At 39.2% G+C, this 27875-nt stretch overlaps 1 protein-coding gene across 1 annotated transcript in view; it reads right to left on the reverse strand.

The window, feature by feature from the left end:
• Window positions 1-27875, reverse strand: part of LOC122577977 — a 351338-nt gene that overhangs the window by 83453 nt on the left and 240010 nt on the right. Inside the window, exons 16-18 of the mRNA XM_043749756.1 lie at window positions 25994-26281; window positions 17113-17376; window positions 16682-16735 (exon numbers count right to left, since the gene is read on the reverse strand). Coding sequence (XP_043605691.1) covers window positions 16682-16735; window positions 17113-17376; window positions 25994-26281 — 606 coding nt within the window. The remainder of the gene's footprint in view (window positions 1-16681; window positions 16736-17112; window positions 17377-25993; window positions 26282-27875) is intronic.

Here is a 27875-nt window from a genome sequence, read left to right on the forward strand (position 1 = left end):
TACGCAATAAAATCAAACAGCTTCGATTTCAAAGCAAAAAGAAAAAAAAGAGAAGAAGAAGAAGAAGAAGAAGAAGAAAAACGTCTTTCTCTGCCAAAGAAACTAATTTCGCGTAATCAGAAATGGGAAAAGACGAAGAGGGTCGGACGAATAATCAACTTGCTCTCATCTGGCTCCCCCTGTTACTGCCAGAAGCGGCTACGTATATCCAGACTATAGCCGTCGCTAAGAAATCGCATTAAAGCCAAATCAAATACGGCCTCTTACTCTCGAAGAACGAAAAAGGAGAGTGCAAAGTTATCGTGTTCCTGACGTAATACGCGGCCAAGGAACCGCTGTTTCCCTCTCCTCCAGCCCCACTTCTCTCAAGGAACATCGTAACTCGTTTCGCCGGAGGACTATAATCGAATCGATGGTAGGAAATTGAATTGCCCCGTGGAGGATTCCCCTGGAATAATCGAGAGCCACGATTTCTCTGCGTTTCGTTAATTAATCGGAGGCGAGGGAAACGGTTGCTGCGCTTGGTTAATCGAGGACGAGGAGGTAGGAGTTAATTTCAAGGGAAATTTCGAATTTCTGATTTTTCATGTGCAGATACTATTTTAGTGACTGTGGAATAGCCTGGTACGATGATGAGCGGATTGCGGACCTTTATGCGTTTATGAGAATTTCGGAAGCGTAACAATCCGAAGGATGTGAGTAATTTAGAAAAATGTATCTAATATCCGGAATATATAGATAGTCCTTATATTAATACGTAAAAGCAATGTGTTCCATCTAGGTTCCATCTTTATAATTACATTGACAGAGGCGTTGATTTGCATAATAATCCGCAGCTGCTATAATTCAATGTTATAGTTTCTAAAGTTTTTATGTCGGAAATCGTTAATGGTAAATTTAGGTGAAAAATTTCCATGAAACTTCTATATCGCAGCGAAGAGAAGGTTATCGACCATCTGCATAGGAAAAATTTGTTACCGTTGCAAATTCTCACGACGGAGCCCACTCGACTGCAAGATTTACGTCTTAAGCTTTCGGAACTTCGCCGTTGCTCACGGAACTTCTTGACTTCCATTTTGAACTTCTGAATATTTTAATCTGCTTTCGAGCTTGCCTTTTGCGCCGCTGAATTTTTTACCTTTCAACCTCTCTAAATCGAACTTCCTGATCGATATTTTTATTAAAACCTGAACTAACTTTTCCCTAAGGCGACGCGAAAGCTATTTTTTACTCAACAACATTGTTTGTTCTTCGTTGTAATATCGGACAACGTTCGAAGGATATTCGACAAGAGCGAGAAACACTCGACGAAATGTAAAATCGAATATATAAACTGTTGCAATAAATAATAAATCGTACTAGTTAATACGAATATTAATATTAAATGGTGTTTCGACGAGAATAATTAATCAGACGGTTATTATTCACCCGCCGCAAGCTACTATTTCAAGTTCTTTTAATTTATTACACGGTAATCGAATGCGAATTAATTCATCGTTTTAAATTATTCAGAGAAAGAGAAAGTACGTCAAACACGAAATTAGCAAAATTGGTTTCGATCCGGAAATTCATTAAAGTACGTGAATTCTTTATCAACCACGTACACATATACAGCAGTTGTATTCTAAAGGTACATCCGAATGCGAGTAGCTTTACTCGTATACACTTCTGAAGAATAAATTTTCTCTGCAAACAATAACGTTAGAATTTCTACGCGAAATATCGCGAGCAGCACTGTGGTCGCGATGCGAATCGATTCGGCGATTATTCGATTCCCTTTACGTTTTCGAGCTGTAGCACTGACACTGCGCCGCCGGCTTATCGACATTATGCTGATTTCCCAAGTGAATCGCGTCGCGCGCGCCGTTTGTCGCAAGAAACCCGTTGAAAATCGCGCGACAAACGACGCTTTTCCACCTAGCTGAAATCTTTCACGATCGAACGATCGCTGCTTTTTCGTGGCCCGACTATGGTTTTCTTCTTTCGTTTTTACAATATCGTCGACTCTATCCAATTCTTCGATCTTTCCTACGTTACAACCTTACGAGTTCCATTTAAAGTTATTTTCAATACTCTTTTGTCATAGAATTGTTCAAACGATTGCAAATATTTTCCACCGATAATGAAACATTCCAAATCGCGTGGATTTCTTCCGTTCGTCAACCTGCGCTATATTACGATCTCACAAACGTCATCTATTATTTTCGCAATTACTTCGAAAATTCCTTCGAAAGAAAATGTCAGAAGAATGAAACATTCGATCGTCTTCAATTCTTCAGCGTTCCGTGTATATTACGATCTTGCGAAAATTATCCGTTATTCCCAAAACTAATTTTCAAAATCGTACGAAAAGGAAAAATTAAGAAAAAAGATTCAGAGAGGTAAAGAGTAATTGCAAGCATTTTTCGCTTGCCGATTTTCTAGCAGGATAATGAAAAAGGAGGCGTTCCTTCTCAAGGCGAGGCACGGTTCTCGTGACGGTGAGATCGCGATCTTGGCGAAAGCCTCCTTTAAAGCCTTATCGACTTTCGGAAAATTAAGGTTAGCGTGCAATACACGACCAACCATCGCGCCTAACTCCTCCTCTCTCAAGAAATTAATCCACACCGGACTCTTACCAATCTTTCGAACGCCTGCTGAGGAATAATCCTCGCGTCCATCCTGTTAAAACTGACTCGCGATCGCGCGATTTTTAACCTTCGTGCTAATCCCTGTGACATATCTCTAACGATATTTCGAGGAATTAAGTAAGTTTAAATTCAGTTCAAATAGCATGAAATGTTCTGCATTCTAAATTTTCTTATTTTCGTTTAATCTACCTTTGAGGATCTCGAAGAAGAATGAAGTTGAAGATTGATCGGATATAAGATTTCTCAAGCTTCCTGTATTATTATTATGTTGGTGCACGTAAAATGTTATTTATAAACTAGTAAATAAGTTAATAACGAAAATCATTCATCATTATAACTTACTATAAACTTTCTTAACATCGAATATACGTTATTCCTAAAGGAACTTCCTTTGCTTTAACGTGGCTGGTAATCTACAATCGATAAATTCAGATTTCGAAAAATGAATATCTCGTATGCATCAAGCTATCATTACATACCATAACAGAAAAGAAACATGTTGTTGTTTTATTATAATAATTACAGTTCCCTCGAAATTAACTGACGTGTTTTATATTAATTTTTCGTAGTTTTTAAAACTCGGGAGATTTTCAACAGCGCAAAGTCACCATTTTAACAAACTCGATAAATCAGCACGACTTCTTTCTCAACTTTATTTCACACAGGGCTTATCCGGAAAATTACGAGCAACGTAGAGAATTACTACGAAGTTTATAAAAGTCTCGAATAAGCGTCGAAAAACTGGGAAGTTGATGGCGCAGCGGCTTAAAAGCAAGGCCAGAAATCATTTGTTTAATCTCCGGTGCAATTTATCAGTCCTCTAGATTAGTTCTACACCCGTTGAAAAAATATAATTACCTCCATTAATTTATCGCGATCGCTGCAAACGTTTCGAGTCCGCCATTTCTCCGTGGATCTTCCGACGTTGAACGGATCTCGCGACAGGAAACGAGTATTAGAAAAACAAGCAGCCAGAGCTCGATAAGCGGTTGGCTGAGCTCTGTCACGAACGAAATCGTGCCACCTTATCGAGCGATTTATCTTCCCGCCAGCAATTGAATATCGAGCTTCCTTCTGACACGAACCGGAACTGTTTCCAGCTTACGTCCGCGTAAATACTATGCATCAAAATTCTCGAGACGAAACGAGAACACGATGGAGAACGATACTGAAGGAAACGTCGAGTTTGTTCGAGAGAAGTCAGACAAGTATTTTCGCAAGCACTGCGTTATCACGATTCTTGAACGAATGAAGAGATCTCGGTCTTCGAGGCTCTCAACAGGGCTGTTGATGCGAGAATTATGATATTCTCGCGCCTTGGGTCGTTGGAAGCCAATTAACGCTCGCGAAACGTTTTGTGAAAATTACGAGAGCGCGCGACGTTGTTGAGCTGAAATCGAGTTTAAGATAATTCGAGTAGGGAATAGCGTTTTTCGAAGTAATTTGGAGTATTTTTTTAAACGTTACGTTCTATTCCTCTCGATCGGTAACAGGAAGTTCTTGGAATTTAAGAAATCTCCCAGAATACTGTTCGAATAAATGAACTAATTACTCTCTGTAATCAATATTAGATTTCTAAAATTTCGAGATCTCTGAAACGTATAACTTTCTAGGATATTAATTAAGCGAAGGGAAATATAGACGAACGTGCTATTCCTCTAATTGGTCTCAAAATTGTCTAATTTCGAGGATTCTCAAATTGAATAAATCCTCTAGAATATTCGTTAACCGAAAGGAAATATACACGAGCTATGTCCTATTTTCTCTAACGAATATTATAACAGGATTTTCTAATTCCGACATCTCACAGATTACATGGATCCACTCTGACCTGATTCGAGATTTGTCAAATTGAAGAAATCCTTTGGAATATTCACTATTTGAAAGGGATCTATGTCCTGTATTCCCTAACGAATATTATAACAAAATTTTTCAATTCTGACCTCGGAGATTTTATGCATCTATTCTGATCTGCACCGAGATTTGTCAAATTGAAGAAATTCTTTAGAATATTCACTATTTGAAAGTAAATATATATGAGCCATGTCCTGTATTCCCTAACGAATATTATAATAAGATTTTTCAATTCTGACACCTCTGAGATTTTATAAATCCACACTGATCTGCATCGAGATTTCTCAAATTGAAGAAATCTTTTAGAATATTCACTATTTGAAAGTAACTATACACGAGCTGTGTCCTATTTTCTCTAACGAATATTATAACAGGTTTTTCTAATTTCGACATCTCACAGATTACATGGATCCACTCTAACCTGATTCAAAATTTCTCAAACTGAAGAAATCCTTTAGAATATTCACTATTTGAAAGGAAATATATATTAGCTATATCTTGTATTCCCTGGCGAATATTATAACAAGATTTTTCAATTTTGATACCTCTGAGATTTTATGGATCCACCCTGATCTGCATCGAGATTTCTCAAATTGAAGAAATCCTTTAGAATATTCACTATTTGAAAGGAAATATATATGAGCTATATCTTGTATTCCCTGACGAATATTATAATAAGATTTTTCAATTCTGACACCTCTGAGATTTTATAGATCCACCCTGACCTGCATCGAGATTTCTCAAATTGAAGGAATCCTTTGGAATATTCACTATTTGAAGGTAAATATATATGAGCTATGTCCTGTATTCCCTAACGAATATTATAATAAGATTTTTCCATTCTGACTTTGAAGATTTCATAGATCCGCTCTGACCTGCATCGAGATTTCTCAAACTGAGGAAATCCTTTAGAATATTCACTATTTGAAAGGAAATATATATGAGCTATATCTTGTATTCCCTGACGAATATTATAACAAGATTTTTCAATTCTGACACCTCTGAGATTTTGTAGATCCACCCTGACCTGCATCGAGATTTCTCAAATTGAATAGATCCTTTAGAATATTTACTATTTGAAATGAGGTATATACGGTTTCCAACAATAAAATTTCCTAATTTTTCATTTTCAGAGATTACACTTGTAAATCAAGACGAAACTTCAAAGTCAGATCAGAAGGTAGAAGAGACAGCTACGCTTATTCGATAATTTAAAACGGAACTGTAGTCTAGGATCGACTAGAATCGATTCAGTGCGCGTAAATAAGACGTAGCCGGTAATAGATGCGATCTTGAGATGACTAATTGGCCTAGAGCGTGATTAATTGCGGTACCTGTCGCGCGAAGTAACTATCGAGAGTTCAGATCGCTAATCCTGTGATTCCTTCGACCATCGAACATCGTGAATCACATTCAAACTCCAATTGAACGTTTGTAAAACGATCTACGACGATCGGTGATCTTGAAACGATTAGTTAACAGCCGGGTGCGAGGCACGGAATAATTAACGTTAATTTCCAAGTGCGAGCGTGTGCTAAGGGCGATACGAAGACTACCAAGATAAGAATATTAATCATGCGACGAGTAAAACACGCGGTTGAGCAGCGTCTTACATAGAAAAACGAAAGTAGACCAGTTTGATTAATTTCCAAGAAACTTTGTAACGATGATGATGATCTTCTCAATGGACGATAATCTGGCGAAGTTTTTAATGCACCCACGTGTATATCTAACGAAGTTCTTGCAACCTAACTTTTTATAGCGCACAGATTGCTGCTCTGAAAGTTCCACGAATTTCTTAAATTTCTATCAACGATAAAAAGACCGAATATTTTTCCTTTAATATTTCCTTTAACGTTATGACGACCAGTTAACCTTACTTTTATTCCAGAAAATTAATAAAATATCGTTTTTGTTATATTTATGGAAAAATCAATAATTTTGAATGTTTGAAAAGCGCAATGTAAAGTCTAAACAGATAAATAGATGCGTACGGATCAAGAGTTTAAAACCACTACGTGTTCCATCGAATGCAACAACTTAAGAGAGAGAGAGAGAGATTAATTAAAAATTCTGTTATCTTGAAACCTTTTATACGTAAAAATTTATCGACATAAGTCGATTATTGATATCTGTAGCATCAGCACCGAATTAATAACGAAATTATCAGGCGACCCGACACAAGTACGACCAAAGAAATATTTCCAATCTTTTGACCAATGATATACATCGTATACAATGTACATAATTAACGCCCACGCATTAGGATCGTTCGAATGGTCATCATAGCATTAATATCTATTTAAAAATTGCAAAATACAATTGGAAGAACAGAAACAGGTGATTACCAGTGAGCCCTAGCATCGCGTAACAAGAAAGAAATGGCAAAATGTGCAATTCGTCTGTGTACGAGTCACGTGAACCGATAAACATGATAATTAAGCAGATAATTGGTGTGTGCACGGCGACGATGTGTTGGTGTGGCTAAACGTGCGTGTAGAAAGTGTTAAAGGATCGTAATTAGAGTGGTCGTCGGGGGATCGAATGGGGTCGGGGGATGACGAGAAACGAAGGAGAACGAAGATAGAGGAAACTCGAAGAATATTTGAAGTTGAACCGAAGCTGGCAAACAGCGATATAAAAGCGCACAAAACAATACGAGATTCAAGATTATATATATATGTATATTATATGTATATACATATAAATAAAGATAGAAATAGAGAGAGAGAGAGAGAGAGAGAAGGTGAGTTTTAAGAGACAAGGAGTATGTTCGTAGGTTTATGACTTTTCTTTCTAGTATGGTGTAATATGAGTTTTGTGTGTGTTTTTGCGATGAAAGTGGCACGAGAGATCTTTTTCTTCGTCTGTCTACGCGTTCGGTAGTTTGCACCCTACGTTTCTCCCCCTCGTTTAAAATTTCTCACTCACTTACTCGCTTTTTCTGTCTCTTTTGTTTTATCGAAGGAAAATAATTGGGATTGTTGATTTACGGAAGAGGTTCGAGGAATTCCAAGGCTCGGTTATTTTCAATTGGTTAGCGGAGTTGGCTTTCTGAAACGGAAGTCTCCTTACAAGTTGACCGTCATGACGTTACTAAGTAAAATAAATAGAAAAGAAGTAACGTCATGGTTAATTAGATAATACCATCAAATAAAAACTGCGCTATTTAATAACTGATAGTTTTCATTATATATACTAGTAACACGTTGCGAAGAGTAAACATCACGGTTCTCTACATCGAGAAACTTCGATTTATGATTTTCAAGGAGACTGCGAATTTTTACGAACGTAACTAGAGAAATGGGATCTACATGAAAATTTGCCTTTTCCTGTATCCATTACATTTTACCATATTCGGTGCAATATATTCCGTACATTTTTGGACATTCCAATTTCCCATAAATGACAATCAACGAACTAAAGATATTTGATAAGAACGTGTATGTTCCAACTATGATCGAAACAATGTAAATTATCTGGAATACAAGTGTTCTCAATCATTCCACTACTTCCTGCTTTTAAAATTAATAAAACGTAAGGACCATATACTAGGAAATCGCCAAATACTTAAGTCTTTAAATAATTATTTTTGCACGATCGGATCTCGCATTCAAACTCGCACGTACGAAAGGGAAAGGAGTATATCTCTGGAAAGTGAATGGAAATAGGTCGTCGAAGGCGGAGAGAGTAAAAAAGAGAGTGAAAAAGGCAGAGAATAAAATTGCAACGAGAAGAGCCAAACGACACGTGAGACTGGAACACCGAACAAAACGGTTGGTGAGATCGAAAGCAGCATTTCTCTATCCTAAGACACATACGTGAGTAATAAAAGAGGTAGAAGCATGGGCCGTTTCATTAATACCTTCGACTTCGCCTAGACAAAAGCGTGCGACTACTATTTACATATATAATAATGATATAACAATCAGATAGAGGTACGTACGTACATGTACAGGTGTTATGTATAAATATGTGAACAGAGTGTGTGTGTATGTGTGTGTGTCTTTTATATGTTCTGTGCTCGTGTGTTAATATACATATACGTATATAATATTCATTATATAATAGAGAGAGAGAGAGAGAGAGAGAGAGAGAGAGAGAGAGAGAGATACTTAAGAAACTTCGGAAGATGCAATGGTAATATAGATATGTACGGTATCATGCTGTTTGCGTTGGATTGTGACATGCAAAATGTCTGCTTCTAAATGTTAGAATACGATTTCTCTGCGCGAAATATTCTTTCGATCGTTCGGGCATTGACAGGTGAAAAAGCTAAGAAACATTTTTCGACCATTGGCGAACAATTAATTCGTAGGTTTCCGTTAAACAAACTTTTCTAAGTCCAACTAGCGATACTAAGAGCGTTCTATTTATAAAATTCTGAACAATATCGTACAATTGTAACAACTTAAAAAAGAAAATAAGAAAAATTATATCTTTCCCGTTAACGAAGAAGAAATTCGACGATGAATCAGCCATTTTTCTTATCGCAATCCAACACTTGCAGGTGGATTAGTAAAACGTCGCGGCAATGTCTGTGAACCAAAATACGGCGTGTAGCGAGACTAATTAACAAAAGGTGATGTCTCTCTCGAGAAAAAGATCGAACGTAGGTCTCAGTTTGGAAAGATCGATTCCGATCTCGACAGGCAAGTCGTTATCAATCGTTTTTGGTTAGTTCTCACTACTATCGTCTCCTGCTTTTGCCTCGTCTCTAATATCTAAATTTTGTGTGTGTGTGTGTGTGTATTTGGGTGGGTGTATCTGTCTCTTTTGTGCATAATATGTTTTCTCTGTGTATAGAAGTGTACGTGTGTGTATACGTGTACCGGCCTTGAAACGCCTTGGGAAACTCATCAGAGAAAGAGAAAGAGAAGGATAAGAATGGAGGTTGGTTAGATGTAGCTTCGGAAAAAATGAGGTGTGACAAAGTTTCATCAAATCAAATGGGCAGCATCTCCCGAGGGTCTCCTCCGCGACCGGAAGTGGCGGCAGCCGGCTCACCGGGTGCACCGTGTGTCCGCTGCTGCGTCCATTTTGAAACGATCTAATTTTTTTTTCTTTTCTTCTACCATTAATTTCTCGAGCTCGCTTTTAAAACAACTGCTATTATTATTATTATTATTGTTATTATTGATCTCTGCTATTGATATTATTATTTCTTTTTTTAGCCCTGCTGTTCTCCTCTGATTTATACGACATGAAACAAGTGTTATATTTCAATGGATTCTTAAAAACATTGTTAACAGAATATTTTCTGGATAGTTTATAAATAATCGGTGTTGTTGTACACTATGATTTTACGCCGCCTCTTATGTACTCCCTTCTTCTATGAATAAATTATTCTAAAAATAAGAGTATACCCGTAGAGAGGCAAATGTGAAGAAGCGAGGTGAACATCAGGGTTAAACAATTTCTTTTGCATGTTTTTTTGAGCTCATCGAGAATTTATATTCTTCACCGACGCAAGAGAAGATCGTGAAGTATACTACATGAAGCTTATTAGCTGCCGTTTGCTTTTCTTTTTCTTTTCTTACGTTTCCTTTGCATATTACAATTACCATAAGAAGTATTTGCACACCATTGTGTTTACCATAACACGTACATGATAATTAATCAATCCAGATTATAGTAAATCTCTTCTTATCGTTTAGTAACTTTCGTACTATGAAAATGAAATGTAGAAACTGATCAAAAAAAAAAAAGAAGCTTCATTAAAAAAATGCAGGTGTGTGCAAGTACTTTTTGTAGCCACTGTAGCTTCGATTGAACTGTTACAAAACGACGAGAAGATCGTCGAAAGGACTACAAAGAGAATCGTGGAGGCGATTCGCCATTTGTTTAAGAAAAAGGTGTCGCGTGTTTCTAAGGAGAAGGAGGAAGGAGATGATGGTTTTTGGTATTTTAGTTACTTTAGATACCACAGTTCGTCAAAAGCAGCTGCGAACACAGTTACGCAAGGTGCACCGAGCTGCCTTATAACCAATGGGAGCTAAATAATGATAAAATGCGGAATGCTAGCTAGTAAAAATGCAATAGCTCGTCTAACAACTACGAGAACTAACACCATTGGTTATATTATGGTATGTATGTACGTGTCACTGGCACATACTCAGCGCGAGACAAGTGCGCCAACCGACTACCTTCGAATTTCAAACTATCACTACCTTTTATATAATTATAGAAAATTATCTACTTTTTAATCCGATTATATCACTTTGTACTAAAATTGTCTTTATTTGTATTTTTATTTCACGTATAGCTCCTTCTATCTGCCTCACTTTTTCCTCCTTTTCCAGTAACTTTTACGAGAAACAATCTTATTATCGAAAGGATGAAAAGAAAAATGGTAAGTCGATTAGCGCTCTCCTCCGCGCCGGTCTCAAAGTATCTCTTCTCCAAAATGCTGCACTTCATTAGGGATGCCACATTCCATTTACATTGACGAAGCTTTCGAGAAAAGGTCTCTCTCACAGACTCGCGCGATCATCACACACTCTCTCGTTCGCCTTAGCCTAATCCTTATTTCATGATATCCTTAGTCGAACGTCAACATCTCGCTCGTGTCTCCGTTAAAATAATCGTCGTTAATCGGTCGACGATTATTTCACAAAGAAGTCGAGTCGATGTTGAACGATTTTACTAGGTTAACACGAAGAATACGAATAACTTAAATCCGTGACGGGATCGTTCAGTATCCTAAAGAGGAATTTCATAGAATACATGAATCAAATTTCTCCAATCTTTTCTCTAGAAATTAATGATCACGATATATACTCTCGTTTCTACTTTACACAATTATCGAATTACTTCTACTTATTTCTCCTTCCTTTTTTTCTTCCTTTTTTTTCCCTCCCTATTTTTCTTGCCAATTGCGTGTAGATTTCACATCGAGGATCCCGTCACGTCCTCGCGATCACTTAAATGCTAAAAAGCGATGGCAACGCGTTCACCGTAGTCGCGCATATTTCTTAGAGAATGTCGCCGCGGCATTTCAATTTGCAATGCAAAAAGTGCGTCGCCTGGTGCCATTGTCGAGTCGTTGGATCTCTGACGCGTAATGAATGCCGACTTGTACTTCCAGTTATACGCATCGACGGAGGTCGCTTTTCTGCAATTTATCTCGGCTTTCCTATCGAACGATTTCCCGTTACTTCCGCTCGGCCAAGGGCTCTTACACAACTCCGTACTGTCCCGATTCCTAGAATTCGGTTCTTGGCGTTTTAATTTCTCGAATGTTTTCTATTATGGTACCTCACGTTCTTAGAATTTACAATTTGCTCGAGTTCTACCAGGAATAAAAAATGTTCTACGTACGTATAACAGCGTAATGGATATTTCCCGACCATCAGATTAGGAAACAGTCTGTGAGTACCATTATCCAATAGTACCAGACTGAAAACGATAGAATTTAACTAAGCGTTAAACTACAACGTCATCGTGAAGAACGAAGACCTGAAACCTCGATAAAACTGTTGCAAGTCCAATCAAATTATGATCACCATACGCCTTATCATCGCAAGATCGATCCTGACTAATACCACATCCGATGATTGATTAATATTTGGTAAAAATGAAAAAAACGTTCAAGTAGCTGAACTAATTCTACGTTTACGGATAAAAATTATCAGACGCGGTGGATGAGTATACTTCCAAATAGCCTAAATACTGACGAAACGTTAAAAAATTCTCGATTAATCGTGAAAATTTTAAATTAGAAAACACAAAAGTTCCAAATGGAAAAACGATTAAAGGCGACAAAACCTCAATTGCTTCGATTTTTCAGGGGACCTGATTGGTTGGTCGAATTGGAGCGTGGCCTTTTATCGAGGCTCGGTTTATCCAGAATTCCGTGAAACTTGGCGCGACCAATCGGATCCGACCACGCGTCGCCAAACGGCGAAAGAAAGAGGATGAAAAAAAAAACCGTTTCACGGATGCAGGATGATCGGTTGCTGGATAACTATCGTCAACGAGTTTAATTAATCCCCTTTCAGCATGCTGTAACTGGAACAGCTATATTCCGCTTTGGGATTGGCTGTTGCAACGACGGATGTGACTCGAGCTACACTTCCTCTCAGCATTCTACGCCACGATCGAAATAGACCTCCCTGTCGTGACCTAATAGCCAAGCATTAGCGATTGTCGTCGTCTTTCATTCGATTAGCGACTTCGATTGATTGCCTGCTCTCTGATAGAGTGACTATTAGGTTAATGAGTCTTTTATAATTGAAGGTCGGTGTCTAAACGTTTGGAAGAATCTCAATACGTCGATATAGTTTGTAATTAGGCAAAGTGGAATTCATTGTACGACATACTAAGACTGCAAGTGCTCTGTATTCGTGCTTTGTATCGATGCTTTGTACGTGACGTTAACGCTAGAAATAGCGTCTTTGAAAAATCTGTTTAAACGTTTCACACTCATCGAAGATTCGAAAGAAGTAAATTTCTAATTCAACGAGTTTACAAAGACCTGAAAGTTTCTATATCTCAATTCAAATGGAAGCTTATCCCATTTACCGACAATAACCATTCGGCGCTCTAACTCTCGAATCTTAATTTTTCCAGCAAAAAGGAACAAGCCATTCCGTGAAAAGAAAAGAAGGACCAAGTTTTTAGCACAACTCGACGGAATGATTCTTAATACAATTTACGGCACATTTGGCCGTTTCATTAAAGCCACGGGTAAAATAATTACCCAAACGCGAAAACTTTGAAGCACGTTTCGATTACTCGTCGAGCAACAATGAATTCCGCTCTTAGCGAATCGGCGAGAATAGTTTTGAATATGCAATATGCAAGCTTGGAAATTTCCATCGCGTCAAGTTTCTGGACCAGGGTCCTCGAGAATTCGTCTTCGAGCGGTGGAAAGTCCGTGAGAGGGCAAGGATGGTCGTGCCGTTTCTTGGAAAATCATCATTCGCGTTTTCGTTGCTGGAAATAATGGATTTCTGATCTAATTACACCAGCCAAGACTCACTGCCGAAGAAGCATCCTTTTCTTTCTGGGAACTATTCGCCTTTTGTTATTGCTCCGCGTGAAACGTTCCACGCGATTTCATAATCTCGATGAACTTCGCCAAGTTTGATGGTGCGAGGAACAACGAGATCGTCCAACCAACTCCAATTAACCTCTTGGGAACGATGCACCGTTGCATTCCGATTTATATCGCGTTCGATACTTCTTCTTAAGATTCTCTCAGCAGAGGATCTAAATATATCGGTAGTAACAGCTGGATGTTACGAATATTTCGATTAATACTGAAAATAAATGGGTTTGGTAATAGACAGGTGAATTCTTAATTGATGAATTATATGCAAATTTTTATCAACGTACCTGAACTCGAATTAATCGCGATGCTTGAAAGTGAAAGACGGAGTTGCTGTTTTTCTATGAAAATAAAATCGTATCGTTCGAAGTAATCGTACGGAGAAAGAACAAGAGAAGCGAGTCTTCAAAGAACAACGAGACCAAAAATCAGAGTACCATGATAGTAAAATGACTTTTCCTTGTTATTTGATATTTCACTATATCGACGAATTCGGTTATTTTACGTTTCGCCTATTTTACATTTTAAAGGATTCGTAAATACCAAAATACTCTAATTGAAAATAAAAATGTCTATATCGTCCAACGATTCAGGTTATTATTAAATAGTCCTGAAAGTGTCTTTCTTTCGCAAACGTGTTTTTTTTACAACAGTGCACCTTCGTACAAACGTGAAACCAGGTCTGTGAAATGTCACGGTGTTTATCTCAACAAAACAAAATGGATCGTACGTAATTCGATAAAATAATATAAAACAGAAAACGTTGTGCGTCTATCATTTCCTGATGAAAACGAAAGAAACTTTTTGGACAACCTAATATAATTCGAAAATCATTACGGTAGTAAGATTCTAAACAGCAATCTCGGAATATTATCGTAAAGTCTGAAAATAAATAAAAATATACGATGCAAGAAAATAAAGCACTTGCATCGAGAATTCCTATGAAAAGATTCTAAACAACAATTTTAGAATATTATCGTAAAGTCTGAAAATAAATAAAAATATACGATGCAAGAAAATAAAGCACTTGCATCGAGAATTCCTCTGAAAAATTATCCGCATTCGAATGAATCGTTTCGATCGTCCCTGATGCTTCTGGCACTAAAACTTTGAATTGGAATTGCGATGAAATCTCGCTACGATCCTTCCGACAACAACAAAGATGATTGTTAGAACGATGCGAATTTATTTTTATAAGAAGATAATTTAGTGGACAATGGACGGGCGTGCGTGACATCGTTAGCGACCGATGCTATTGGGTTACTGGTACCGCCAGAGCTTGATGAAGTGCACTTGAGTGTACTTGACGCAAAGACGCTGAATATGCAAGCTCACCGGATGCCGGCTGTCGGCACGATGTATTACTGCGGATCTTATCCAGACCGCTGTCATCCATATTGAAACCTATTTGCATTTCAAACTCTCCTATACACTTGGAATCCTCTATGCCTCTCTCCCTTTATTCTCCTAGATCTCTTTTTTCGTCCTTCCTCTGCAAGCTTCGATTTTCTCATGCATAAACGAGCGACAATTAGAACTGCACGCTCGCGTTACTTCTGCCTGGTGTTTGATTCGATTCGCCGGAGAATCTTCAACGTGAGTCTAAGGAATTTGAATGTCGAGAGAACGCGCGGAACATTGCGCGGCAAATTAGATCAAGACTATTGAATTTTGAGAGTGAACGCTGCAACTCAAAGTTACTCGATTACCTTACGAGACTAAAAATCCGAATGATTCGTTCGACTCGTTTCGCAGGAGAATCTGCAAGATGAATTTACGAAATTTAATTAACTCACCCGTTGTAGATATTAGGCGGAAAATTGAATTGCAATCGGCGAATTCTAAGAGCAGACAGACATCGAAATTGCAAGTTATTCAATTGCTATCTCGCAAGCTAAATAACCCAAGTTTTGATTTACGATTCGATAAGAACAGAAGGCTTTATCATCGCCAATAAGGACAGAATGTTCAATATCAAACTTCGTATCCTCTCAATCGAATAATCAAATCAAATAACTGCGAGAACCGTCTCTTCCATCTCCGATATCCGTATCTAACCGCTGCTCTTTGTCACGCACTCCATATCTCTAGTAGAAAAGTTTCAACAATCCGGAGAAACGTTCCACGACAGACCTGACTAACGACAGAAACTCTACCCTTCGAGAGAAGCAATTTCATCGTCTCATCTGGCGATATTCTTAATATTTCATTCCTCACGCAGCCACAATTTTCAAGCGCGACCTTCTCTCCCCTTTAGGCTACACAATAAGCCGATAATCCCGCAGCTCGGTACAAGAGAACAGGGAATAAAACGAAGCAGCCACGACAACTTTGCAACCAGGATCAGAGAAATCACTGGAGACGCGATTCTTGACAAGGCAGATCGCTCGACAATGGCACCGACGGTTTTACGCTACGCTTGGGGGTAGTTTAGGGTACGCGAACGTTTCTCGTCGCCATCGCGCTGCAAAAGAACGAACGAACGACGAAGGGACGCAGCCACACGATCCAGTTTTCACTTTTCTTCGTTTCTCAAATCCACCTGGTCTTCTTGCTTTTTCTTTTTTCTGTTTACTTTCTGCAACTACAAACTTTCCGGAGGGATGAAACGACCCCCGTGGCGCTGCGTCTCTTCGAACGAATGATTACGGTCCCGCGACGTCCTCGTCACCAGGTTGTCTTTCTAGCTGAGTTTTTTTCAAAAGTTTTTCCATAAGAGAAATCGTGTCACGTTGGCGCGGTGATTATTTTATATTGTCAAGGGGCAAAACAGAAAAGAACGGGAACGCATAAAAGACGAGGAAGATTGGGAAAGTTAGAGAGGAAGAGGGACATAAAAAGGTTGTTCTCGACTATCAGATTGTGAAACTCGTCGATCGATTTTGGATTCTGTGAAGGAACTCGAGGGATAGTTCGAGCGAGAAACTCGTGAATCCAGCAAGTTGGAAGGAGGGTAGTTCTAGGGTGTTGGATTAACATGGAGCGTGGAAACGAACTAGGGCCGCTGAGACTTCGAACGCGAATTCATCCTGGTGACGAGGATTTCGTGGCTGGGACACGGCTGTGTGTGTGGCTTAAGTCTAACTGTATTCTTAGGGGTTGGTTGACAGGGGTGGCTCGCAGCCTAAGGGCAACGTGAGCTTACCTTGCTTCCCCTTTCGTTAAATATGATTTCCACGTCGAGGATCGGCCCGAATTGCTGGAAAACAGAAAGCAATCTCTTGAGAATTCGTTAGAGTGTGTTTAATGAGATAGGAGCAAGAGGAGAATTTAATAAAACAACTCTATCGATAACAATCCTTATCACGTAAAATGTACAAGACTAAATAAAACTATAGGTTCTAAAATTAAGCGTGATAATCTAAACCATTATGATGAACTATTATCATAAGAATAGAAACTCGAAATATTTCAATGCTCGAAGAAGAATTATTTATTTAGTCTTTTTATCATATTCATAAAATTAAATTATTAAATTTTAACGATATAACCAACCATATAAAGATACAATCAATTAAGAATTTCCAAAAAAAAAAAAAATTCCCAAGGAATTCAGGTGGAAAGAGTGAGACTTACCCCAAACATTGCCCTGAGATCAGGGTCTCGAAAACGGAAAGGTATATTGCTGACATGAAGGCGTTTTGGTTGACCTTTTAGATCGGAACCCTGTGTCGCTGTCGCAGGTGTAGTTGCACCTGAAGTGACAGGTACTAAAGAGCTGCCTTCGACGGCGCCCTCAGGATTGGTTTCGTTGCCAGCGGGTGTAGGTGCTGGTTGCTGGCCACCTCCTCCTGCAGCTGCAGCTGCCGCGGCCGCCACTGCTGCCTGAAACACCTCCGACTGTCGTCGAAGATCAGAGATAGTATCAGAATCATCGTACAGCTTGTATATTTGAGATTTGTCGTTTATGTTCATAAAATATATATTCAAAGGTATTTACAACGATTTGTCAATAGAAATGCGAGACTTTGTAAGAAATTTGAAGTGATTTTTAAAGATATGGACGTAAGATGCTTTCGAATTTTGTATGATTTTATATCTTTATACCAAGTGCTTCTTAAAAATATAAAGAAAATATCCTTTTACGTTTATTAAATTTTATATAGCATGATGATATTTATCGTAGATTCTTAACTTTCAGCAATAATGATTTCTAACTTAAAGGTGACTTAGAAATTAATTATTAGTAATTGTAACTATAATAACTATTAATCTATTCTATCATTACACCATTGTAACTCCGCCAAACAATTCATTTGCAACAGATGTTGTTTCCTATATTCCTAATCACAGCTCAATGAATCTATATCCCTAACAAACGAAGAAAATCGCTAAACCCAAGAGTCAATTAACGAATACAAATATTTTCTATTTCTTTATTCACGCCAATAACCCTTTAATCACGAAGCAGAAAATTCCAAAGCTCGACTTAATTGAATTCTCCGTAAATGCCTCTGACAATATTCGCAAAAAGGAGACAAGATGTTTGCTACGAGGTTCAGAGACGCGATCGTTAACATTCCGATTCCGCAAACGGTACAGAAGCCGCAAGTAGAGCCGGCTGTAAGTGGTCAGCCACACCGGCCGACCTTATCTCGTTCGCGCCACTAACGAGGCTAAGTAAACACACGTCGCGTATAGTCAGACGCAGCTGCCGTTGCGTGGAATTTCTGGCTGTGCTACTGAATACCGTTTCACCTTCAACTTTATCACGTCTGTCATTGCTTATACCGCCACGGTAACTATCCACGGTTACTGGAACTAAAGCAATTTCCATCCATGAGCCGGCTATTAATAAACACTTTGTTAGAACGACACGGTCCCTCTGGCTTCCGTAGAAAATAGATTACGGTGTCCTTTGTGACGAACAAAATTGGGCGAAATATGACTACCGATTGTCGACGTAATATCACGCTAACTTTCAAGGTTAAATTGCTATTAAATTATTGCCACGATATTCGAAAGTCGATAAATTAAAAATTGAAAGTTATAAGCTTCTTTCTTACAATTTTACGTTAAGCTGAGCAATCGGGTGATCGTATTTTTTAAAATTCGTTTGGAAAATTTGATTTCTTACGCTGTTGCAATAAAAACTATAAGGCATTCTCTGTTATTTTTATTATAATAGAGGATTTATTATCTCGATAACTCGTAACTTACGGCTTGTAAAATTTTGTTAATGGCTTCAAGTACACGCGTAATAATAATCAATTATTATCCTCGTTTTAGTTACAGAATTCCTACTTCTTCAAATTTCTACGTTAGGATTATAAAATTAGCAATCTACATAATAATTTCCAGTTCAATTTTCATTAATTTTGTAGCTTGATTAAAATTTCATTCGCGTAGCAGCATATCGAAATCTACTATTCTTTCGATTCATTTCGAGGCGAAGGACGACGTTGCTTCAACGTCGAGCGTCGGACCCATCGAAGACGAGTTTGATACCACGTTTCAAGAACGCGGCAGACGTAATGAAATTTAGATAGGCCAGAGAGGCTAGAGACTGGCTCCTTCCCTCTCCGTGGGAGACTCACGAATTATTCATCGAGCATCGACGATGCCCACCGATGCCCGATACTACCAGAGATTAGGGTTTGCAGAGGGAACCTTCGATACGCTTCCAGACGTATTCTACGACGTGGGTAGCTTGTATCACGGTGGATTAAAACTTTGTTTGCTCCAGCCTTTGGGATAAAGAGGATAGAGCAGCAGCGACAGAATGGAAGAACCACGGTCACCTCGATGGCTACTCGAGAACACCCTCGATCGGCATTCTTTTTCGAGGACTTCTTACGATAAAATATAACGGTGTTATTGATATTTTTGCGTATTGCTTTCTTATGCGTTTTTGCGGGAATATTAATAAGATATCGCAGGAATATTTCGATTATCCAACGAACATTCGAAATATTATCTTTGGTTTCCTTCATTTAGCGAAAATCTTATTAAGGGAAAATCGATCCTATCCTATCTGAAGGGAATAATTTTATCAAAATATTCTGCGTTTAATTTCCAATCGTTTCTTTCGGAAAATTAAAAATTTCACACATTTTTTTACAAGATTACAGAATGATATTGGAGAGTTGCGACGAGATATGCGAGCCGAACGATTAATTGAAAAAATTCTGATTGAAGGAGTGACAGAAGGATACACGAGGCAAAAAAAATAGAAAGATCGTATATGAATTTTCCGCGTTTTTATCGCTCTTTCGCCTCCCGTCGGGGCTGTCGAAGCAGCTTGCGAAAACGAGGCCGATTGCGTCGCGTTTAATCGAACGAAATTGCCATTCCAGCTTTTTTTTATTGCTGCCTCGTTTCAATCCACGCGGGAAAATTTTACGAGCGTCCGACACTCGTTTCAATTAGCCAAAATTATTCCAATTCGATGGGCGACAGACGAACCGTACACTGTTCCAATTTCATTAAAAATGTATCGTTCCTTGGATAGTTATGGATTTCTTTTCCCTTGTCTGTTTACAGCATTTGCGTTTAAATAAACATCTTCAGGATAGGTCTGTTTGGAAAAAGGAATATTTGTGAAAATATAAACATCGTGATTGTCATTTATTTATTTTGTTTGCGGATAAATGGTAGACAAGGATATTACTTTGCATCTGAGAAGAGTAATAATTGACTAGAATGCTTGTAAAGAAACCGGTTATAAAAGATTTTTATGCTTTCTACTAGGAAAATGAGACGTCTGAAAGTGACAGGTGTATTTTTCAGCAAAACCGCCAGAGATTTTGAGGATCGAGTACTATTAACCCCGAAACGTTGGTAGATTGCCCGGGGATGGTCCTTCGACTGATACAAATAATAGGGATTTCTTTCTTCACTGGCAGGAATTTATCGTTCCCGAAAACTCCTGGCCATTTGTTTCTTCCCCAATTCCTTTAAAGCAGTAGCTACAAAAAGATACAGCGAGGGAATTGCGGAAACTCTGGCCAAGAACGAGCATCGTTAGTCTTCCCAGTCTTCGATTGAACAACCAGTTTCCCCTTAAATTTGCAAATTCGCCACACAAGTTGCTACACGATCACTGGCTTTTTATCGGGTTTTCAGAATAAATCAAAATCTTCGCGTATGAAACTTAAAATTCAATCCTTGCATGCACAGTTTACCACAAAAAAGGAAAGAAAGATCAATATTCATAATAAATCAACATCCCACGTTTGAGCCCACGTTTTCCAACTTCATGGTACAACTATCTCAACCAATTACCCAACCCCCGGGAGTCTTCTTCCCTTCAAAACCTCGTGCTGGAAACAGTTTCGAGCGCGTACAACTCGAAAGCACGCGAAACTCTCGCGGAAGCCTTTCAACACGGGCGGCGGAGGGGTAGAGGGGGCGGATAATTCCATGGAAAACCCACGAAACATTTGAACTACTCTCGAGACGTCCGTATCGGCTAACGAGGCTCCGTGAAGAAGCGCGAATTGAAAAATTTTCGAGACATCGGCCGGTGGACTTTGCCCTACGGCCAGCTCACTCAACGCTGCCGATGAAACTGGATCGTCTGGATGCTTTTTCGTCGTTCAATGAACGACGCGACATCCGCGGGAACGCGGCCATTCAACGTGTTCGTTGAAAAGCAACTTTTAATTTGCGCCTCTGCACCACCGAGTGATTTGAATAGAGTCCTGGCGCCCGACCGCCGTTCGACTTTTCGTATTGTGCGGCAAAACTGTGCGATACTTGCGCTGTCTCGCGATAATGGCCCTTCTACGGCTAAAGGCTGTTTTTTCAAGATAATTTGCCTGCCAGGATCACTTGAAATTTGTTAGGAAAATAACGTTCGAGTGGGTGTTACAGTTTGGTTGAAGAGGCAGTTGAAGATTGTCGGAGAATAGTAATCGACAGACACTGTTAGTGTATTCTTGTTGTGAAAGACGCTTTAAGATGGTTAAGATGGTTGGGAAATAAGATTTAAAGAATAAGCTGATACTTTACGTGATATGGCGATGGTTGATTTCAGATATTTAGAGAATAATAATTGATATTGTTATGTGCGTTGCTGTTGTGGTTTTCTTGTGGATTGAAAAGGATTGAAAAATAAGGATCACGAGAAGACGGGATAATAAGAGTGGGAGGATTTTTATGATAAAAGGATTTAAGTTTGAAAGTAAGTTAAATGAATAGAAAGAAAGGGTTATCTCTCGGAATATAACAGAGCTTCATTTATCCGAGCTTCATTTGTTGGAACAATATTTTAGCCAGTTCCCAATTAACTCAGCTCCTTCTTGATTGAGTCCATTTATCCAAACGTGAACTTCTATTATTTGAATGGAGGAATTGTGGTTAAGGGGCAGAATTAATGAACTTCATTTGTACGAACTGTTTGTCTCTTGACAGCAACTTCAAATTAATGAAATTCTATCGCAGTCGACAGTCTGAATTTAAATATTATAGACTCCAACATTTGTATATCGTAGACGTCAGATTTTGTAATGAAAATTACGTTAAAAATAAGAATATTCATTCTTGTTTTAGAATAGAGATAAATTCGTCCGCAGATTCTCTGAGAATATTTTTTCTCTCGAGATAAAGTTCAGCGCAAAGAGCCCTCGACGTTTCAAGCGGTTCTCAAAATTGTCCGACGATTCTCGAATTCTACAGGAAATTTCCAGGAGCAGCTCAGATTCCCCCTTCGCATGTGTCTCCTAGAGAATAGGATCTCAACTTTCCGAGATTCTTCCACTTCAAAAGTGACTCTCTAAGATCACCTAATCCTTAGATAGATCCTTAGTCCGAGGCAGATCCTTCGGTTCAGGAGTAAATTTCCGAAGACTAAGACTCAGAGCAGATCTCCAAAGTAGATTCCTAGAGAATTCCCTAGACGCGTGATTACTTTTCGTGTGCTTTCGATCGGCTGCTTCAGAAAACGCTACCAAAGGCTGTTTTAGTCTCAAAGCAGCTCGACAAATCCCTCTCGTACTCTACATGATATCGCATATTTAAGAACATTCGAATTTCAAGCTAGAAATAAACTTTCCAAAAGAGGCGATCTCCAAGGAATCCTGATCGAACGTGAGCGTTGAGAAAGTTGACGAATATTTTTGGAACAAAAAGGAGGAATTTTCAAACAGTGGAGGATTTCCACACTCTTTTATTCGAAAAATTCATTACAGGCTCAAATAGTCGATATCTTTTTGAAATTTTGAAGCGTAAATCGATGTACAACGCAGTCATACTTTAACTGCGGCAATGAAAATGAACAACGAAACGCGAAGCTCGTAAGCAAGGTAGCAAAATAGTAGGAAGAAAATATTTTTGAAAATATATATTCGAGAGAACGCGTCAACATAATTCTCCATGAAGAAAGAAGATTAGCCACGAAGTGCGACACGTCTATAAATAATAGAAAGCTGGCGCGTACGATGTTTAAGAAGAGGAAAATCATGCTGGTCTGCATGCGCAAAATGGTGAGAACGAAATGCGGCTTTACGAGTCGCTGACTAACCGGCACCGGATAATTGAACAGACGAGCGACGAACAAAGCGACCACGTCGTCCGGAACCACGACATTGTTCGAAACTCTTCACGCTTGGCTCAACCATGTCCGAAATGCTCCGCGTGCACTTCGTTCGCCTGGGTTAATTAGATACCGACCATTCGACAAACTGTCCTCAGAATCGTACGTCCTGAATCTTGCTCGAATCACGATAATTTACAGTCAGCTCTACGATCGTTGTCTTTCGATTCTCGATGGTTCGCGTCTGTATGCGCGCGTGTGTGTGAAACGATCCAGTTAGCATAGACGTGCCTACGAAGTGAAACTTGCAAGTTAAAATTGGAAAATGGAGGATTTGAGTGTGGCAATCGATAGACTGATTGGAGGAAGAATGTTCGATGGAATTTGGCTGATTAAGAAGAAAAAATTTCATTGAAAAGCTCTTCCACAAGGATGTGATAATAGAAAGAAAAGAGGGATGGATGGAGAAATAAAGAAGAGCGTGTTCTCTTCGGAGTCTGTTAGTGGAGACTTACGAGTAAGACTAATTTAATCATTCGATGGCAAATTTCCTCCTTCGTCTTTATCTATTTAACTTTTGCAAGTATACTATACCTTCTAACTCTATTCTGTTAGAGAAATTGACTTGGAATTCTCAATCCACTCCATTCCACGCTTCGTGTTCATTCTCCCTTTTCTTCGCCTCGAATCTTTCATTCTAATCCTATCATTTTTCCACTCTACAACCCGAGTCCCTACCGTATTCTAAACCGAACCGGCTTCCAAACATGTGTAAGTACCTACAGGGTTCAGAAACTAAATTTATCTGCGATTTTTTCAAATTAGAAACATCGTCGCTTATATTACAATTCCTGTCCGGAATTACAAATTGTTATCAAGTTTCTAACAGCGCAACTCCAACAGACTTCTCGTTTGACTTCATCCTACGTTTCCTTGCTTCGGCCTTTCGCTCAAATCCCCCATTTTTCCAGTCTGCGAGCGAAAGCTGCAGCGCGCTTTAAACTGAACAGGCGAGGAGATTTGGAGGATTGGTAAGGGCGAGCAAATAGGAGGGAGACACTACAGTTCCACGGAGCCCTTTAATTAAAATCTGTTGTCGAGCGTGTCGACTAACCTGGCACCACACAGAATTACCAGAGTTTCTGGTTCTCTCACTCTCTTGGCCAGTCCAGAATTTAGCCAGCCGTCTAGTAAATCGAATTAACGAACGGAATTACTTTAATTAGCGCGGCTAATTAGGCCGCTTTATGAGTCGCGCTAATTACCGCGACTACGCGCGTCACGCCATCCAACGGCGAGTTATCGCGCGCTTAAACAAATTTCGAGCGTTTGCGCGGCGAGCCGAGGGATGTTACAACTTGGCTGGAACGCAACGACGTAGGGGGAAACAACTACAGGATATTTGTTTGATCAAGCTGTTAAACCACGCGGAAAGCAATGGTTAGTCTGGCTTCTGTCGAGGAAACATATCGTTTCTTTGATACGAGTCAGTTGATGTAAATCGACTGGTTAAAACTAGCGGTGATTCCAGTCACACGTGATCCTTAATTTGCACGTTCGTATGGTTCAGTCAAGTTGTGTTATCGTACAATGTTTTACAGTAGGCTGCATCGTGGTAAATAAAGTTGTATTAGGCGTCGCGTGTGATCTTTAACTTGGTTGCCTGTAGCATGGTTTTAGACGAGGACGTGTTTCTTTAGCTGTTTTAAATTCTACATTGCACGAGGAATAACCTTCTATTAATCAAGATGATGATGTGCAAGATGATAATCGTGTCGCTAATATTAATACAAACCTGTGTAGATTTTTGCCTATTTAGCTAATACGTACTCCTTGTACATTTCTAGAGTCTACAGCATACAGCTGTCTGTTATTAGTCGCGATAATTATACGTCGAGCGAATAAATGAACGTGATTACACAAATATACAAAATTGAGGAAGAGTATCTTGAAAGTTAATCCAAATTAAATTCTACTTCTTCGAGAATCCCCGATCCTTCTCAATCCTTAATTCCAAGGGGAACTGTTCAGATCTCCAGAACTTTCGCCAGACGAATATTTCCCCGCTGGTTCGATCCAACTTTCCCTACATTTATCTCCCTTTGTTTCTCGACTCGTACGTGCGTAGAATCATCGAGGGTTCGTATACGTGACGTAACGCCTGCTAAGGAAATCAGGCACCGGTTGTGACAACTTTTGTCGGAGACCGCAAACGTGGCGAAGCAAGGACGAGCAGTTCCGAATGGAGATCCGAAAGCGACTGGACAGAGAACCAAATGCGGTTTCGGTGTGGTGGTTCGACTGACTGACCGACGTGGCGTGTGACCTCGGTTTCACAGGGTCGCGTTCCGCTGCTACATCCGCCGGAAGAGAGCGTTTCCCCTACTTGTGAAGTGTAGCGAGAATGTCAACGAGCGGTACATGAAACGGCTTGGTGAATCCGAGGATTCTTTTCGTGCTGAATATCATGATGATCTTGGCCACGATTTCCCACGCGGAATTGTACGAACACGTGCGATATGCTCGTTAAGATTTTGGAACGAAATTATGTTCCATCCGTTGCATGTTCGTTTCAGGGTAGACGGTGAATTTTTTTCTGAAGTTTTTTTTAGAATGTAGAATTCTTAGAATAGCTTAATCGTAAAACTATGTTGCCCTTCTATTTCATCATTACTCGTAAACGCGAGTGTGCAAATGTTAAAGTCTCCGCTAAAGAAATGGAGCGAATGCTCTTCTTCTTTTCCTTCATCGTACGAATTAAAATGACGAATTACCTGATTACATTCAATCGTGGATTTTGTATATTCTATCGCCCGCGTATTTATGATATTGATGTGAGAAAAGAGACTACATATTTTACAAAGATAATCGGTTAATCGGTAATCAACTAATTATTTACTATCGAACGGTACCGACCAATCACGACGATGGAAAACTAAAGCAAATAAAAGTAATAAATAACGGAATGGAAGTATGACATACAATAGCCTGTTGATCGACGCCGTTCGGTGGCGGAGGCGGACTGAAGCTGGCCGCGGTTGGGGCACCGGGGGCGGTAGGATGTGGGGCACCAGCTGGTGGTGGAACTTGAGGACCGCTGGGTGGTGGCTGTTGGGGTGCGCCACTGTTGTCTTCTTTCACTGGCACCGGGGGCGGCGGTTTCACCTCACCGGCCGCACCAGCCGCTCCAACGACACCCGCTACGCCGTTTACCGGCGGGGGGAAGACACCCCCACCGTAGGGCGCAGCCATGCCTGTCTGCACCATGTGCTGCAAATAAAAATAAAATTGATTATTCCACGAGCTCCTTCGTTTGGTCAGTATCAAGTATCGAATAGTGATTTTGGATAAATCATTCAATTCCTCTAGGTAATGGAATATTTATGTAGATAGCAAAGCTTAGGTATTATGCCTGAATGGCAAAATATCTCGCTGTTGGAATTTCTAAATTACCTGTAATACGTAAAAACGTTCAAATATGAAAATATTTATAAAATAATGTATAAAATATATATGTAAATTTTATAGAATTCAAACTACCCGCCAACCGATATTTTTACTTTTGCTTTGTTTCACCGCCAGTGATTTGCCGAATCGAATAGATCACGAGAGAAGAACGATAATTTAGGATTTACAAAATCGATTCTCCATTTTCCAGGTAAAATTGTTAGTAGATTCGCTATTAACTGTTATCGCATTTAATTTAATTATTGCTAAAATAAACTCGATTTTCCAGAATCGATCGCCTGATTTACCCTAAGCATTTGCTTTATTACATATATTAAGCTTATATCGCAGGTAGCATAGTACTCAAGCAACAAAGTTCTTTGACACAAACATTGCTAAATAGCAGAATATCTAAGTAGCAGAATTCTTAGTTCTTAAACATACTGCTGGAGCCCGAAAATTCTCAAATACATATCGCAACTCTCAAGCACGCCAAGTTATACCTCTTAGAAATTCCTACTAATGAAGATTCTTAGAATACTAGATATTCTACCGCACTTATAAATAGCAAATATTTTGGCACATCACCAGAGTGTCGCGGTTCACCGCGGCCGTTTAGATAATACCATTCAACGAGCAAAAGGATTGCGTTGCATCGCGGACTAATCCTTTCATTCCAAGAGCAAATACGCAACGTCGAAGCTGTTTTCGCTATATTTCCTTCCCGTTTATCCTAACGTTTTATCGCGTTTATGTATATTTTACAGGATCGATGGGTCGAACTGGCACGCCTTACGTAAATAAGAAACTCGAATAAACATTACTCCGTTGGTGGAATCCTGATAGAGTCGTGCAACAACAACTCGGACTTTAGAATTTTAAATGCGACTTGAGAACGAGACGATGATTTGTGCCCGTATGAATTTTTCACGTCACGGCGACAATAAATACGCTCGATACAGGCTATTAGAAGTAGACGCCGCGGACAAACCACAAATCATTTCGCGTGTTGCACGCGCGTCGATTAGCAGCATGCTACAACCCTCTCGTTTTTTCCCTCTTTACCTTAGGATTCGATGAAAATGTCGAGAAAGGAAAAAAAAAAATATATAAGAAGAAAGTTGCTCGTTACTTTTTCCATCGTTTCATTCATCAACCTCTTAATAATCCTGTTTTTAGTATTATTATGGTATAGATGAAACGTATACCGGGATTAATTATAATATCAACGAATAAATTGAATCCTGTGCAAAACGATTGGATTTATGGACAGAGATTAATGGAGAATCGTGCACAAATCGTGTTTATACTCTATTATCGTTTGTTACGCGACCATAGGCTATATATTTCGGTTAAATTAGTTCTGCATTAACGTAGATATTGCTTTACTAAATAAGAATCTTTTTCCATAGAAATG

This window comes from Bombus pyrosoma, linkage group LG3 (assembly GCF_014825855.1).
Source record: "Bombus pyrosoma isolate SC7728 linkage group LG3, ASM1482585v1, whole genome shotgun sequence".
Lineage (NCBI taxonomy): Eukaryota > Metazoa > Arthropoda > Insecta > Hymenoptera > Apidae > Bombus > Bombus pyrosoma.